The sequence below is a fragment of the Microchirus variegatus genome, assembly GCF_963457635.1.
Source record: "Microchirus variegatus genome assembly, chromosome: 2".
NCBI classification, from domain to species: domain Eukaryota; kingdom Metazoa; phylum Chordata; class Actinopteri; order Pleuronectiformes; family Soleidae; genus Microchirus; species Microchirus variegatus.
In genome coordinates, this window is record NC_139803.1 from 40,031,953 (window position 1) to 40,050,485 (window position 18,533).

Below are 18,533 nucleotides of genomic sequence, written 5' to 3' on the forward strand. Positions count from 1 at the left end.
TACTTTTATACAAAATTATAAGTGTATTCCCTTAGTGATGTATCAATTAATAACACAAACACATCAGAATTTCCTGTGTTTAAATGGATTTCAAAATAAAAGTGGAAATAAAAGAAAAGAATTTGTGCTGGAAAATAAATTATTTTTGGCTGATTTATTTTAAAGCATTCACACTTTGATTGTGTAACCTTTTATTTAAATTACTTTTAAATATGTATATATTAATTAAGTGTGATATATATTGATTTTGATATTTGACATTTGATATTTTGACACTAAACTAAAGCTGAATTTATAGGCGTCTCATATCTTACGTATTTAAACTATTTTAATGATATAAAATGTAGTTTTCCCATTCATTTACCCCATGCCAACTAAAGTTATTCAGAAGCTCTGCGAGAACTGACACAGATTTAGCGTCAACTCGACCCCACGTCGAGGATCTTCCACGTAGTTCACGTTTCACGCGTCGTTTGTAAAAAAAGAGACCGAGCAGTGGAAAATGCTGCTGTGGGGGAGGATGAGGAGAAGAAGGAGGAGGAAGAGGAAACATGGGATAGAAAAAAGAAAAACAACCACATGTTCTGCACATGTGCTCATGCTGTAGGACTGGAGCTCCAGGCAAACTCACAGCAGATAGAAAGACTGTGTGTGAAAGCAGAGGAAGTTCCGAATTTGCAAATCAGCAGCTGGACTGACGCTCATTTGGGAACATTTGAATTATTCAAACACAAACACACACAAGAAAGCACTGACCTACGAGGCCATTCAAACTACAGATAGAAGGTTTAACTTTATAGTTTTGCTGCTTCAAACGGCAATAAAAGTGCTATCGCGTGACCATTTTTATATCATCTTTGGACCAAATTTGCTTATAGGGCAACGGTTGATTGCACAATGTCATGATAAAATAATCTTCTGGCTGGAAACCGGACGTTTGTGTCACTTAAAATGATAAATCAAGGCCACTCCTCCCTGCACCAAAGTCCATTAAGGAAATCAGCAACTTTGCATCACAGCACACAGTCGGTGCTAAAGAACTGCTGCGTCCCTCAGTTTCAGTTCCCTCAAGTTCTTATGTGTCGTGTCATGAATTCGTGGTTTGAAATCCTTCGATCAGATGAACTAAAGTGACACGAACTGAAGCATATGAGGCAGCGGGAGAGCAGCAGCTCCTGTGTCTGAAAGGACTAAAAATGCCGGTTTTCTCTATGGGGTTTGGTGTGGGAGAGTAAGTGGATACGTTTCTTGTCAGAAAAAGATGTTTAACAGAAATATACTTAACAAAAACAATGTTTTAGACTTAAAAAGGACTAATTTAAGAGTCATTGCACGAGAAAACCAGGCAGAGGTGGGAAGATGGGGGTCATACAAATACTTTGTATGTGAGATAGGTATGATTTATGTAGCACACCCTCTTAACTTCAATGCTTCCTCTTCAACTTTTGGTCTGGAAAACAATGAAACCTATGCTATGTGGAAATATAAAACTTATATCCATATCTTTATCAGAATTCTAACGGTAGCCATCAAAACTTCAGTATTTTTCAGCCGTAAATAACCTGATTTCGGAGGGTCTAGGAGGGGGGTCCCAGATCTCCATAACGAAAAATAGCTGGAGGGTTTTAATTATATGGCTGTTCATAGTTCCACATACCTATCTCACATACAAAGTATGGGCCGATTTGGCTGACCCCCATCTTCCCACCTCTGCCTGGTTTTGCCTGGTTTTCTCGTGCAATGACTCTTAAATCAGTGCAGCTTAAATAAGGGTTTTTCCTTGTGTCCGTGCTGGCAGACTCGTCTCAAACTGGTTCGAGGTGCAAAGGTCACAGGTCAGAATCTCATAAAAACACACTTCAACAGTCATATCATATAGTTTGGTTATGGCTAATCTAGAGATCCTGCATCAGTATAATCTGACAATCAAATTACTGCTGCAACAAAAGTCAAATCCACACAGAGCCACAACGATAACAACAGTTCAACTTAATTTATTGAATAAATCTCTATTATAAGTGTGATTTATTAACATAATGGAGGTTGTTTTTTTTTCCTACTTTTCCAGCATTAACAGACACAGTCTCAAGTCATTCATAATTTAAGTACATGTGTAAATAATGGATTAGTGTCACTTTTCAGTCGCCCCCTGAGTTACTCAAGAACCCCTCAAGAAAAGACACAGTAATCTGACATTCACATATACTGAACACTGCTGAGTTTAAAGGTCCAGTGTGTAAGTTTGTATAAGCGTTTCATTACTTTAAAATTGGTTTTCAAAGCCTTAGAATAGACATTTAAGGGTCTTCCTTTCTGGTGCATGAAGGCCACCATAGTTTTCCACACACTGGACCTTTAAAAAACAGCCGCAGTCTAAAGAGGACGAAATCATCAGTTTCAACAGCGGCTCATTCTCAGTGACACAAATGTTCTGTTGAGGTAGAAACATCGTTATCTGGCGGATTTCTCTCAGCAGAACGAAGCACGACCTGACGCCTGAAATGTGCCGGAAACAATACAGTACTACAGATTCTGACCCTTTAAAAAAGAAAAAAGGTCGTTTAAAGTGCACCATATATAACAGCGTTGATTATAGCAGCCACTCACTATGGTCCTCGTGTTCCTCATAATCATATAATCTCTCATTACAGTGTACACAACTCAGCGTTCACCTCCAACTTTGCCGTCTTTTGTGCAAATTAAAAACACACAAAATGTGCAGATACGAGCAGAACTAATACTGTGGTAATGACGTTTCTCAACATATGGGACGCTGACAAACACACGAGTTAAAAACAAATTCAGCCGGAACTACGTCTACAGCAGTGTTTCCCAAACTGGGATCTTCAGTCGTTAGCTATCGGCAACGGTTAAATATGACAAAGACAACGATTAAGACCGTTCACAGATTTGTACATGGACACCTGCTTTCTAATGATGTTAACTATTGTGACCCAAATTTACAATATATATATAAATCATGACTAATTTACAGCCATTTCTGTTATAGCTAATTAGCTAGCTAGAAAAAGACGCGCGTGACATGTTTACGTGAAACAAATGAGTTAAAATGAGTCTCTAAAGTAACGCTAAACTTTAAAAACAGAGGCACACATACGCAGTACACGGATACGCTGGTTATTTGTAGCGCTGCTCTTTTCGTTTAATAAACAGACCGCTCCAGGTCGACTGTAGGCGCGCTAACCAGCGCTAACGCAGCTACGGAGCTAACAAAGCTAACTGGTAGCTAACAGTTGCCTGGACTCCGATACGGCGGCACGTAAACATGTCACGCACGTCTTTTTCCAGTCAGTCGCCATGGAAACGCATCATGCGTTAACATTGAAGGTGTTTAGCGTTAGCGTGCCCAGTGCTAGTTAAAGCTAATACATTAAATTGTTAAAGAAATCATTTCCAAGAGACGTTTGGTAAGTTGATTAAAACATACGCACATCATTCTTGGATAAAAAGGTTAGTATATTTTGCTAATTTGTTTGGGGACCCTAAAAAAAAGTTTCCCGCGACCCATTTGGGTCCCGACCCACAGATTTGGGAATCACTGCTCTTCAAAAGGAAGGCTAAACAACGACACAGTCAGAGATAACATGAAAAAACAGCAGTCATGGTTCATTTTCAGGCTCGCACATTAACTCCAAACAATAAAATTATCTCAGTCTTTACGACTTCGTTCGTTCAAATCATTTTCACGTTAGCATTGTGGGCTGTTGGTCCCACGCCGCTGATTTAACGTTAAACACACAAAAAAATCTCTAAAGAACAGTGATAGCCATGGACAAAATGCTAAAAAAAAACAACTTATAAATCTAAATAAAACAGAAAAAAAACAAAGATGAGGACAAGGGTTTTTAGCTAACATCGTGTTAGCTAGGATATTACGATCCTGGCGCACAGCAATAAGGCTAACCTTGCTTCGTCATGCATTTAAAAACACTATTATTAATCTACGGTAAAGGTATCGTCTACTTTTTACACGATAAACTAAAGCAACGTTTGTTTGTGCCTCTCGTGTATTTACTTATTCTGAAAATAGCGATACGTGACCAGTTAGCAACTGGTGTGTGCTAAGTGTTAGCAACATGCTACATTTACACCACTAGTTTTTCTATTTTACAATGACATTTTCATGACTTTCTCAGCTCAAAGGCGCCAGGAAAAAATAACATTTATTAAAGAAAAATAAGAAGGTTTTAATTTTGGTTTAGATTTTTCTAAAAAAGGCCACAGAAAATTATTAATCATTTTGGGAATAATATTATGAAAAAAATCACGTCAGAATAAGATAATCTGTGATGGTTGTGGGGGAATTTGAGATGATTTCTAAGATATTTTCTAATCTAATAATACACAAAAGGCACAAACTGCTGTGTGAACTACGTCAGTTACAATATTGCCATTTATTCCAACTATCACTCTAAAGTCTAAAGTATGGCTTTAACTGTGAGCTGTACATCACATGACACGTGTCATGATCTAAACAAAGGCCTTCATTAGAAACTGCTGCTTGAATCTTCTTTTTTAGAAAGTGGGCAACATTAAAGTCCGTTAATCTTCTTAAACTGATTTATAAAAAAAACAAAATTGAATCTGAATTCGCTGTGAATATAAGACGATACGGACTCCAGCAGCAGTAGGACATCATTGTGCGCTGAAGAAGAAACCGAGCATGGCTTTTTAACTCATTTATCTACTCCACCCTCCAACCCTACCACGGAGAAAAGTGCTCAACTAAGACTCTAAGAGCTCTAAGTCGTTTTACTGTGACGTCTGCACTTCCTGCTGCTGCATGCGTCACTCGCAGGAAACGAGACGAGTGTTTGTGGAAGTCAGAGGCAAAAAAGACAAGGGTCTGGGTAACAAACAAAGGGTCTGGCAAGCATTAAAGGGATAGTCCACCCCAACCCTCCCCACCCCCCCGTGCTGAGACATGGAGGTCTCACTCTTGGCCTGAGTGGAAATTGGAGTTTGGAAACCGCTCAACGATCGCCAACGCCAACTTCCTCTATGCGAGCGGATTAAAAAGGTCCAGTTTCCGACAGGAGCAGGTTGCCAAAAGGACAAGTCTCGGGCTGTTCTTGTTGACGATGCGTCAAAGCGCTCATGCAAACCTGATCTATCCCTTTAAGTCAATAGGAAACATTAAAGGTCAGGGGAAGAAGAAGAAGTAGTAGTAGTACAACAACAACAGGACGTGACTTCTGTAAATCGCCTCGCGGACGTTCAAACCCGTCCCTTTACCCAAAAAAATGTTCTCGCGAGCAACAACACCTTCGCTCTGTCCTTTGAGAGGTAGTGATTATCCTCAGTGATCCTGTCGCAACATGCTAGGAACAGCTCAGGGCAAAGGAGCGTCCAATATGTACTCCTCTGTCCTCTAGTTCCCCTCACGAAAGGTTGACGGACGATTCCTGAAATTAGTTTGATTATATGGACACCAGGATGGATTTGTTTGACGTTGTGCGTGCATCTTGAGCGGCATCACGCGCAAACCATTCCATTTGCGTGACATCAGTGACACTTCAGGTGCTTCTTGGGGCGTTCCTTGTCCAGGGCTCCGTAGATGGAGTTGGCGCACCAGGAGAACCACGCGATGATGGAGATGATGGTGGTCTGCAGGACCAGCATGACCCCGTAGGTGGACGCGACGGTCGGTCCGGGCAGGCAGGAGACGGCCGCGGGCGGCAGCAGCAGCGTCTGGCTCAGCAGTATGGCCCTCACCTCCGTCTTGATCATGTGCAGCTCGTCCAGGATGGACAGGAAGGTGCAGCAGTGGAACCACTGGTGGCTGTGGCCCCAGATGTCGAAGCGACCCGGCGCCAGGCGCTCGGGGAGCTTGCTGATGTTGAACGTGGCCGACGCCAGCAGCCAGAAGCAGTGGCGGTAGAAGTAGACGGGCATGGAGGCGGACGCGGCGAAGGAGGAGGAGGCGGCGGAGTAGGGCGATCGGGCGAGGAGGCGGTAGAAGATCGGCGTGGACGACACCAGGAAGGGGAGGAGGAAAACCAGGGTGCGGATGGCGTAGCGGTGCTTCTTCCACCTCTGGCGAGTGTTGCAGCAGGACAACACGCAGATGATGGCGACGACGCACGCGCACGGGATGTAGCAGCTCTCGAAGAACACGCCGAACTCTGGGAGGGCGTAGGAGGAAGCGGTGGCCCCCGATGGCTCCACGTTGGAGTCGTTGCGTCTTCCCGTCTCAACGATCCCGGCGCGAGGGTGGATGTAGTAGAAGTACGCCAGCGACGAGCCGACCGTGTACGCGCTGATGGTGCCGTAGTCCACGAAGAAGCAGACTTCCCTCACCACCAGGGACATGGAGTTGAGCAGGTGGGCCATGCTGCTCGCCACGAGCAGACAGAAAACGCCGATGTAGTAGTTCCACATCGGGTAGAAGAACGGCGAGTCGCCATGGGGCGCGCCATCCCAGCCGAACACCTCCACGAAATAGAAGGAGAAGATAAAAACTGGCAGGAAGTGGGTCCAGAAGTTGCCCGTCTCGTTGGTGGGTCTGAACGCCGACAGCAAGCAGTCCCTGAGGCTGTAGTTGGGGAAGCGGTAGCCGCTCAGGATGAAGTTCTCGATGACCCGAGGGGGAACATCGGTGTGGCTCAGCAGAGGAAGCGGCTGACGGCAGTTCAGGATCATGACGCCGGCGACTTTTACGGCAAACTCACAAATCACACGTCCTGCGTGATCGAATCAAAGCATATCTTGGAGGATCTTCCAACCCTGATGGGATCCTGACCTTTGATCCGTCCACATGAAGGCTTCAGAGCAGAGTCCTGGGGTTGATTTTTTTGCAGAATAAATGGGGAAAGAATCCAGAAGCCTGAGGCCACCTGCAGCATCTACTCCCCCCCTCTGAGCTCCTCTTTGACCCTCTTTGAGCTTCACAGAAGCTCAGATGAATGAGTGACTCCAGGTTCTTCAGACTCATGAACACTCACGTGTCTCCTCTGCAGCAGCAGCAGCAGCACAGAGACGTGAAGGTCAATTACCGCTGCGTTACGAGGGTGAAATCAATCCCTGTGTCCACGCAGCGCAGTGTTGTCGTGGACATGAGCTCCGTGGTATGTAGGTCACGCCGCGGACATGAGAGCTATATCGGGCTGCAGCAGCGCGGCTTCTCCCGGTCTGCTTCTGCTTCTCCTGCTTCAATCCGTGTCCGACTCTCACTTCATCCAACTCCCATTCCGTTGCAATGCGGGGACGGATCGCCGCTCTTTACCCTTCCCTCCGTTAACAACGCGAGATTAGGATTAAAACCGGGCTTTTTCCCACACACACACACAAGCATAAAAAAAAAAATTAATAATAATCCAAATCCTTTAAAGAAGCAGCAGCAGAGAGAGAAGCGTCCTGAGAGAGAGAGGAGCCGGAGAATCACTGACAGGTAATGACGAGCGTCAAGTTACTGCAGAGCAGAGGCGGCGCTACTGCGCTTCCGGTTTGGGCTTTCAAAAATAAAAGACCAGTGATGTAACTCTCTTTTAGAGGTCATACAATACAATACAATACAATACAATAAAATAATACACCTAAACCTAAATAATAAATACAACGAGTCTATTTAAAAATACAGTGAGTAACTTAATAAATATAAACAAATGTTTTTTTATTTTAAAAGCCATTCTCAAAATGTATCCCGTCAACTCCGAACGATAATTTATTTACCCAGTGACACTACTGCACTGCACAGAGGAAGTGATTCCATTCACGTCAAGACCAAGACAACAGCAACACTGCTCTTGTAAAGTAAGAAAAACAGGTTGGAATATGTCTGAAAATGCAAAGTAGTGCCCACAGAAAGTGTCAAATGTTGGCAACCCATGGCCAAGAGGAAAGGAATTGGGCTTGTAACCAAAAGGCTTCTTGTCTGACCCTGAGCTGCTGCTGTGATTGTGGAAGTGTGGACATCCAGAGACAAAACAAACACTCCACAGATGTGGTCAACACCCTGCAGAGAATTCTCCACACACTGAGAAGAACCATCACCCTGCACCTGTGTCAACGTCTCAATCCTTTCATCTCCTGTAAGGAAACCGACGGCCTTTCAACTCCACGTTTTCCCCCCTAACAACATGGCAGATACCAACCGTAGTAAAACACCACAGAAGAAGAAGAAGAAGAAGAATGAAGCAAGAACTGCACTGTCTGATCTGTCTGGATCTACCGAAGGATCCCGTGACCATCTCCTGTGGACACCGTTACTGTATGAAGTGTATAAAAAGCCCCTGGTGCACGATAAATCAGACCATCTACAGCTGCACCGTGTGCAGATACATCTTCACGCCGAGGTCAGTCCTGATGTCGTCACGTTCAGAGGAGGAGCTTCGCGAGGAGGAGTCGCCGCCTCCACGTAAGAGAAACAAGCCGGCGTCGTCCTCCGGAACTCCACAGAGGAACGTTTGCTCTCCAGCAGAACGTCTGCAAAGACTGAGAGAACTCCGAGTGCAGCAGAGACTCCAGGACGGAGAAGAAGGCGTGGAGGCCGTCAGCTGCTCAGCAGATGAAGCAGTGAAGGACGGCGAGAACTTCAACCGTCTCCTAGAAAACAGAAGAAGCTCTGATGTGCAGCAGCAGCAGCAGCAGATCAGACCTGAGCGGAAAACTAAAGCGAGGCAAGTCCAAGAGTTTGAGGAGAAGCTGCAGCAGGAGATCGACGAGCTGAAGAGGAGAGACGGCGAACACGGTCGGCGCTCGCACGCGCAGCATCTGACGCTGCTCAACCACCTCTCATCGCTGTCAGCGCTCAGGAGGTAACAGAGAGGTCAAAGGTCAACGGTGTTTACTGTGTCAGGGACTGAGGAGATGATGAACTGTGCTAAAAAACAACCAAACAGATTCTGCAAAACAGCAAAAACAAATCAACTAAAAGCTGATAACACGAGGTCAAATCATGAGGACGACGACATGAAGACGTCCAGATGTCAGGAAGTCTTTGAAGCAGCAGTTCTGACAGGAGGAGGTGGAGGAAGACGTGGTGGTGATGATGGTGTCCAGGGCGGGGCAACCATTTCCTAAATGTCCCTGAGGACGGAGAAGCTCAAAAGACCACACTCACACTGACCCAGAGCTAAAACATGGCTTTATAATTCATTAATGACCGACAGTCAGTACGTCTGCACATCCATTAAGTCATTACTGACAGCTCCTTATAATGACATCATGGACAGGAAGTACATTACAGACCCACACTGTACACGCTGTACTGTATAAACATGTTTGTGGTAAATAATATAATGTTTTTCTTATTAAAAAAAAAAACTATCCCTTTAAGACACAGGAGTTTCACTGCAGACAACAAGAAGACTTATTAAATTAAAGCACCTCTGGGTCTGTGTTGTTGCACCTGGTGCCACAGCAGGTCCTCAGGGGGCTTTTGTGTCCTCTTCAGAGGCTAAGTATAGACAAGAATATTGAAATAAATAATTAACCAGAGAGGAGACACGGATACACACACACACAGTAAATTTGACCTCCATTCTAACTCAACGAAGGCACAAGACTTGTATTTAAGTATTTGATGTATAAACTTCATTTATACAATAATTTTTTTAAGAGCATTTTTTTTCTCAATTATTATTATTTATGTATTTTAGAAGCAAATTTTTGAATCTGGTTTTTAATTGAACATATATATTTTTTTCCTCATATTAATCACAGTCATTATATTTCCATTAATCCCTATTTTATTTACATCTCTATATATTTTATCATAAGGATATATATATATATATATTTTTATTTTTTTATTTTGCTCTTGTTTGAAAACGACAGGAAGGAAAGATAGAATCTTTTTTTAAAGTCATGTTTAATAACTCAAACTTTACATAAGAAAGAAAACAAACGAGTCAGAACCCAAACAAAAATGCAGAGTCACACTCTTGACTGGTCTTGTTCTGGCTTTTAATATTTAAATATTTATTCCCCGCAGCAACAAAGAGGGCGAGTCTTCTTCTACTAAAGGTATTATATGTAACTTTCTCTGTCTTTGTTAAACAGTTAATATTAGCATGAATATGATATTTACTTATGTTGACATAATATAGTCTCCGCCCCCTTTATCCACAGATGCAATGACATCATCCATGTTTGTAATAAACACAACCATGTTTAACTGGTCTGACTGTGTGTGTGTGTGTGTGTGTGTGTGTGTGTGTGTGTGTGTGTGTGTGTGTGTGTGTGTGTGTGTGTTTAGAAAAATACCTAAATCTAAACTGGATCACTTTTTGGCAGGGGCTTCATATAAATAAACAAACAATGTATTCGTTAGCCTAATAGCATAATCGCCTAAGTAATTTTTTTGGTAATGGTGATATCTGCCTAAATTTACCAATGTGCGTGCTAAAAAATTTGTTTTCTCTTGTTTTCCGAAAACGTTAAAATATGACTCAGGTAACTATGCTATTATACGGAGCCCCGAAGTGACATGAGAAAAAAAAAAAAAATTACGAAAAAAAAAAAAAAATTGAAATCTCAAGTTTCAAACTCGAGATCTCGGGTTTCCCAAAAAATATGAAAAAAAAAAAAAAAAAATTTTTTTTCAAAAATTGAAGTTTAATTCTTTGGGAAACTCGAGATCTCTACTTTCCAAAAAATGATGGAAAAAAAAAAATTTGTTAAAAAAAATAAAAAAACATTTAATTTTTTGGGGGGGACATTTTCGCCAAAGTTTTCAGTTTTATTGTTTAATGCAGGCCAACATTGAGGTGAATATTGTCTGTATTTCAGCTGCTGCAGAGCTAAACGTTCACGTGCAGAATCTTCTTGTTTTTCAAAGTAAAAGCGCAGAGAGAGGGACACGGACGTTTAAAGACGAAAGGACATCGAGTCCAGACGCAGGGAGTCGAGCACAAGCAGAGAGAAGATAAGAAAATAAACAGAGTAGATAAAGTAGGTCAGTTGGTACGATGGTTTGAAAATAGCAAACATTTCTCAAGAAACACAGTTTCTGTGTAACCACGGCGACGTTATATACACGTGAACTTCCTCCAAAGTCAAAGAGTTTCTTAACTTTTAACTTCCTGAAAACACTGATAACACAAACGCACCGTTATCTCTGACACACACACAGAAATATAAGCAGAAAAGGACTTCTCAAAAGTACTTCTCTATAAAGTAAAGGATTATATTTAGCCTCATGTCGACCGTTGAAGTGTGAAGACTGACTTAAAGGGACAGTTCAGCTTTTAATAAAGAAACACGGCTGTCAGCAGGGACACAAGGAAAAAAGCATACTTTTATTTTCCTACTCTTAAATGTGTATATCTCCTGAATAATAATACTTTTATTTTATAGGAATTGTTCCCGTATCTAAAGACCATGAAACCTTGTTAACATCACTACTAAACCCAAAAGGAAGTAGATAAGCAGTGTAAATATAAACGTGTCATTTCACGTGCAACCTTGTTGCGTTTCAATTTGCTTCTTCTTATACCAGGACTTGAAATAGTGCGCCACCTACTGCACATCTTGGTGAACTGACAGCCATTTTTGTTTTCTTTTAGCAGCAGTGGATCAAAATACAGACATAAATCTGCTTTTTGCTTCAACAGAATTTTCAAAAATGTTGAAGTAAAGTGAAACTTTTTCCCTTCTCTATTTATAAAAGAGTGACTTTCTTACCATTTCTGAAGCTCAGTGGTTGAAGCAGCTTCTCTGATCACGAGATAAACGGACGTCAGGCTGGAAAAAATACAGAAGAAAAATCAACATTGGTGTTTGGTCATCGTTTATTATTTTAAAATGAACGACGACCAAACACAAATATTGATTTTGTAATAATATTAATATTGTAATGATCGATAAAATTGATTTTTTTCTTAGGACGGAGTATTAGGGCCAAAATATCTTATTTCTTTTGGAAATTACGAGTAATGACTGAGGCATAATATAAGGTCTACGAGAATAAAGTCGTAATATTACGAGAATAAAATTATAATATTACGTGAATAGAGTCATAATATTAGGTCTACGAGAATAAAGTCGCAACAATACGAGAAAAAAAGTCACAATATTACGAGAAAAAAGTCATAATATTGCGAGAATAAAGTCAAATTATGAGAAAAAAGTCATAATATTAATAATAAACATTTTTTCTCCTATAATAACGACTTTATTCTCGTAATTAATTTTTTTTTTTTTCCTCTTATTATGGCCCTAATACTCCATGGTATTTTCTAATGTATAAATTCAGTATACAATAAATAAAATGATAATTGCTCTCTTCTCGTAATATTGTGATTTTACATCCTCTGTATTTTTTGTCACTTACAAATATACATGTAGACCTGCAAACGTACAATTATTTGTCACAATAATTTGTAATTTGGACGTAAAATGTCAGAAAATAACGATGAAATGTGGAAAAGACGACCTCAAATGTTTTTTTTTTGTTATATGAAGCAAAGAAACCAGGAAATATTCACATTTTAGAAGCTGAAAACACAGATTTAATCGTAGGAAACTCTCAAACTGATGAATAGATGATGAAAATAGGTGATGAATTCACTTGTTGCAGCCCACATATTTAATATTCATGTGTTTATTTTCATATGAAGCCTCAGTAAAGACGTTTAAAAGTAGTGTTATAGTGTAAGTAAACAGTTAACTCAGGAGTCTTTCAGAGTCTTTGAGGGAACGTTTTGTTCAACTCTGACAAAGACACGACATTCGAGACAAAAGACGGTGAATCTAAGAGAACTTGAGTTAGAGAGAGAATTAGAAACAGAACTCACATTTCTTTCTGCAGGCAGCAGTGACGCAGGTGAAGTTTATCCTCGTCCAACAACAACAACACGTGAAAACCAAAACCATGTCCTGGTTTGTGTCGATCTGCAGGATCAGGATTTCCCCCGAGGACTGAAAACACAAAAGAATAACAATAATAAGAGAATGACTGAGAAACACCAGTCCACCATGAGCTTAATATTCACTAAAAACTTAAATTATGTCAAAGCAGGAGCTTCTAATTAAATGATGCCACTTCCTCTTTATTATTGTCCAAAAAAAAGACAATTAACACCTTCAAAACTATTCATATTTTTATAAATAAGATGTTTTGTTGCAAACCATATTAAAAAAAAAAAATCATTTTAACTGCACTTTATGTAAATATGTTGTGTTTGTGTTATCTTATGTTTTTATTTTTGTTTCCTAATTGTATTTTATTCTACTTAAATTCACTTTAAATATGTGTAAATGCACTGGTTACCACACTTCCTCTTCCACACGTCCACAATCAAGTCAGAATTCAAGATATTTGTGACTCATTTGAACTCATTAAATGACAAATTGACATAATTAAAACGTTTCTGAATCTTGAATTTAACTTACTCGTGATTTAACTCACACGTGGAATGAAAAACAGGTAAAGAACGTAATTAAAAGAGCTTTAAAAGTCACACATTCTTGTTGATAATACGTGTAAATTGACGTGTATACGTGTAAATATGAGCGCATGAATCTGGATATTGTTTTGGGAGTGGATATTGTGATAAATAAGGAGCTTACACAGAGTCACGGAGAGCAGCCAGAGTCCAAGATGAAACGGTAAAATGTGACAATAAAAACAATAAAAGCTAAAACAGATGAAGAGAAGACTGTTGAACACAGCGGAAGGATAATTACACACAGGTGTAACACGTTAAAGGGCGGAGCGAGTGATTACAGGAAATGAAACAGGCAAGAGATTTATAAGAAACTACAAAGTAAAACAGGAAATAGAACATTGGGAAGGACCTACAAAGTAAAACCGGAAATACAACATTGGGAAGGACCTACAAAGTAAAACAGGAAATAAAACGGGCAAGAGACGACGTGATTTGTTAGAAACTACAAATTAAAACAGGAAATTAAACATTGGTAAGAAACTATAAAGTAAAACAGGCAAGAGATATAATTGTAAGAAACTACAAAGTAAAACAGGAAATTAAACATTGGTAAGAAACTATAAAGTAAAACAGGAAATAAAACAGGCAAGAGATGTAATTGTAAGAAACTACAAAGTAAAACAGGAAATAAAAAATTGGTAAGAAACTACAAAATAAAGCAGTAATTGTGAGAAACTACAAAGTAAAACAGGAAATAATGAACAAAAAAATGTCATGCTTTTATAAACACATTTATTTCACGTTGACTTTTATTAAATAAAGATTAAATGTGTGGTTTGGAGACAAATTAATTCAGTAAACTAGGAAATTCCAAGTGTCCAAGAGTTCACGCACTTTTTTTTATTGCAGCACAAAAAAAACAAACAATAATTTTGAGGACTGACAGAGAACGAGTTTAAAGTGAGTGTTAAGAAAATAAGAAATAAAATTTGCTTTACACGCACTTTAATATGAGTCATGGAGATTCTGAGGTGTTCACAAATCTGTAGAAAGGAACAGGAAATCCCATAAACTGTCAGATTGGAAGGAATGAGAGATTTCTACTTCACGTTGCTGCCCCCTAGTGGTAACACCATGTCGTAACCCTGCAATGTAAACACTGACATAATGACTTAATGTGGTTATTGTGGATGTTGATAATACCTGTAAAGTCAGACTTTTTTTTAATTAAAAATACTAAAATAAAACTATAGTGTGTGTGTTGTTATTGTCTGATGACAGTGTGAGTCTTCTTCTGCATGTGCGTTCGTCTCCTGGACGAGTCGTCCTTCTCTTTCCTCTTCCTGCTGCTGCTGCTGTTCCTGCTCTGACGCTGCAGTCTGTAGGTTTTACGAGCCTGAGCTCTTTCCTTCTCCAGGACCTCGGTGTCGTCCAGGATCTCCAGACCTGGGATCTGACTGACCACGTACTGTCTGTACACACACACACACACACGCACGCACACATGGTCAGAGACAAGAACACACATTATAATATTTGAGAAAACAGGTGTAATACTTGAGGAAAAAGTCAAAATATTATGATTAAAAAGTTGTAATATTTTAGGAAAAAGTCATAATATTTCGAGAATAAAGTTGTCATAATAAAAAGTCATAATATTGTGAGAAAAAAGTTGTAATATTTGAGAAAAAGTCAAAATATTATGAGAATTTAGTTATAATATTTGAGAAAAAATAATAATATGGGAAAAAAGCAATAATTTATGAGAAAAAATATTTTATCAAATAAATAAAATTTAATCCAAGTCATTAATTGAAATAATAGAGTTATATATATATATAACTCTATTATTTCAATTAATGACTTGGATAAATTACATTATTGGCAATATCTTTATATTTAATGTTTTCTAATCGTACCACAGAATCTTTTAAAATCATAACCTATTGAATATAAAGCATTTTAAATTAAGTCAAATTTAAAACAGTCATTGAAATATCAAAAATAAAACTTATATAGTCTGACTTTTTTGTGATGTAGTTTTAAAATGTATATATATGACAGTTTATATTTATTTAACATCTTTTTTTATTAACATTTTATTGCTGACCACATTTTTTTATTTTATTTTTTAACTCAACGTTAAAACGTTTATTTATTGTCTGAATAATGCAATATAAATAAAGTTTAACTCATCTCCGCTTGTTTGAATAGTCCACTCATTAAAATGTTTATTTAACATGTTAAATAAACATTTTAATTGTAAAATGTTGCTAAAATGTCTTGAAAATAATAAAGAAAATGATCATAAACTGGATTATAATCCCCTCATAGACAGATAAAAGCCTCACCTATAATCTTTGTACTGGGTCAGACTTCCTCCGTTGAAGTAACTTGGTGCTGCCTCGTTGTTCATCATACTGAGAATCCTACGTTTTTATGGAAATATAAACAGAGAAGGTTGTAAAAGAAAAACAAGAAAAAACACCAGCTTCAAATATGACACAGACTGAACCTGGGACTGACCTGATGTTTGGGAACTTGCGCCTGATCTCCTCCACAAACACAGGCAGGTTGTTGATCTTGTTCTTGTTGATGCACAGCGTGCTCACGCTGGCCATGTACGGGAACTTGACGTGCGACGTGTAGTTGTTGCAGTCCAGGATCAGCGTGCTGAGCTTCTCCAGCTGACCCAGAAGAGCCGGGTTCCAATAAAGACGGAATGAAAGGAAAACACGGCTGCAGCCAGCGGGAACACATGGAACAACAGGAGGCTTTTTAAAACTGGACCCTCTTCTGCACCAAAGCCCATAGAAAAAATCATCTTTTTTAAACCCCAGCACACAACAGATATTGATCCATCACTGCCTTATTAAGTGACTTCAAATGTGTTATTTAACTACTTTTTTGTTTGAAATCCATTGTTTGGATTTACCCGAGAGACACAAACTTACAAAATAAAGCAGCAGTAAACTAAAAGTCCATGTATCCCTGTGTCCTAAAAACGCTGATTTTCTCTATGGACTTTGGTGCCGGAGACGACGTAACGATTATAATTGCATGTTTTATACATGTTATGCTAGTTTACTTTAACCATAAATAAATAAATAAATAAATAAACTGTACCTGTAGGATATTCAACTCACAAGATGGAAAATCCTGACTCCCAGTCCATGTTTTACGGCTGTGAATAACTCACTAAAGTAATGAATGTTTTTACATCAACAGCGGCTAAAATGACGCTGTATGTAATATAAAAGGCCCGGGTGGGTTCACGTCACCCAACTGTGCACTTCCTGTCTGCTTTAAAAAGTGTTTCACAATGACCTCTAACTTGTTTTGGTTCACTCTCATGGTTCTCATTAACCTAATTTCCTGCTGCTGTCGTCACCACGGCAACAGCAGCAGCAGCAGCAGCAGCAGCAACTGTTTGTTACATGTTAAAACTACCACACAAAAACACAGCAACCAGGAAAATCCATATTTGGGAGAAAATGGGTGGCTGTCAATCAGTGCCCACACCCAAAAAACATGCCATGTTTTTTAGAGTATTTGGCGCCAAACGGGACCATACTTCACAAAATGGACGCCATAAATTCTACTAATTCTACTAAACGAAGGATACTCGTCCAGCAGATTGTAACTCAGGTCCAGCACCTCCAGACTGTCCGTCTGCTTCAGGATGTTGTCATAGGGGATCTCTGTCAGACCCTGGTAAGCCAACGAGAGCCACTGGAATCTCGAGGCGTGGTTGGGTTTACTGTGAAGATCCATTTTCTTCGCTTTCTCCACTCGCACTTTTGAAGATTCGGTTCACCAGTCAGATGATTCTGCCATGATCAAACCTGCCGTAAACAACAAAAACAAATGGATAAACGATAGAGGGGCCACAGAAAAGTCTTACATCATCTATTCTATATTTATAAAGACGTAGAAGGCAATTTACACTACATATCTTACTTATATGCCTATATGCAAACGTTAGTAATATATGTCATGAATACCATACTGTAACATTAATATGTGCAAATTGACAGGTTATTGTAATTAATTACAATAAAATGCTATGTTGGACACAATCAAATCTGAAAATCTTTTTTGACTACAATCTTTGGTTGTCTACCGACCTACCTACCAACCAACCAACCAACCAACCAACCAACCAACCAACCAACCAACCAACCAACCAACCAACCTACCTACCTACCTACCTACCTACCTACCTACCTACCTACCTACCTACCTACCTACCTACCTACCTACCTACCTACCTACCTACCTACCTACCTACCTACCTACCTACCTACCTACCTACCAACCAACCAACCAACCAACCAACCAACCAACCAACCAACCAACCTACCTACCTACCAACCAATCTACCAACGTACCTTCCTACCAAACCCTGGTCCATAACAGGCAACATAAATCTGGAGAAACTAAGTCTAGAGCACTGAGTTTTGCTATTTCCTTTCCTGCAAATGTCCAAATGTTTTATTAAGGGAATTTATATTCATTTAAAAGTACCAAATCTCCACAGCAGACTGGACAACATCAATGATGTTGAGGGCAACAGCCACCTCTAACTTTCACTGACAAACCCAGAAATTATCTATTTCATGTGGACATAATCAGAAATGCATTTTATCGACTGTAGAAATCAGAATTTATCACAAACAAGGCAGCTGTCGTGATAAAAGTCACTTGTTGGCAGATATAAAAACAGATCTGCACAGCTATTAACGAAAGCCATAATGTTCTGAAGTCCAGATCTGCTACTGCATGTGATTCACTGCCTCTTTATTTTAAATCTGCTGTGCACATTGAGAATAACATGATTTAAAATAGCGCTGCTGTTTTCAATCAAATCTAAACCCATATGCCTGCTGATGATTAAGTGTAAAAGATCTCCTCAATGCTGCTACTGTAAATTCTGCATCAAAACACTTTGTAATCCCTTAGATTATCCTAGTCCGGCTACTTCGCTACACAGATGCATCAGATAAATTTAAATTTAGACTCACCGAGTGCTGAGGAGGAGGAGAATGGCGTGTCTGTGTCTGTCCAGTGCATTCAAACCTCTGAAAGTTCAGCTCTCTCAGCGCTCATAAAAAGAAAAAAACGCCTTCTTTCATGCCAGTGCTGTAGATCACATGATGGGGGGATAATCACATTGCTGCT

General features: G+C 39.6%; 2 protein-coding genes across 2 annotated transcripts; both read right to left on the reverse strand.

Annotated features, from left to right (window-relative positions):
• Positions 1–5,526: 5,526 nt before the first annotated feature.
• Positions 5,527–6,663, reverse strand: paqr9 (progestin and adipoQ receptor family member 9; the record flags this gene model as incomplete). Its single annotated transcript, XM_083909958.1, has 1 exon — positions 5,527–6,663. The coding sequence occupies one exon, from the start codon at positions 6,661–6,663 to the stop codon at positions 5,527–5,529; it is 1,137 nt and encodes a 378-aa protein (XP_083766084.1).
• A 2,247-nt stretch (positions 6,664–8,910) lies between these two features.
• LOC310941931 (uncharacterized protein) lies at positions 8,911–17,126 on the reverse strand (the record flags this gene model as incomplete). The annotated part of the gene is made up of 6 exons (XM_083907185.1): positions 8,911–9,048; positions 12,829–12,882; positions 14,632–14,824; positions 15,704–15,781; positions 15,879–16,091; positions 16,978–17,126. 6 exons carry the CDS (start codon positions 17,124–17,126, stop codon positions 8,911–8,913), a joined length of 825 nt encoding a protein of 274 aa, XP_083763311.1.
• Between the last annotated feature and the right edge of the window lie 1,407 nt (positions 17,127–18,533).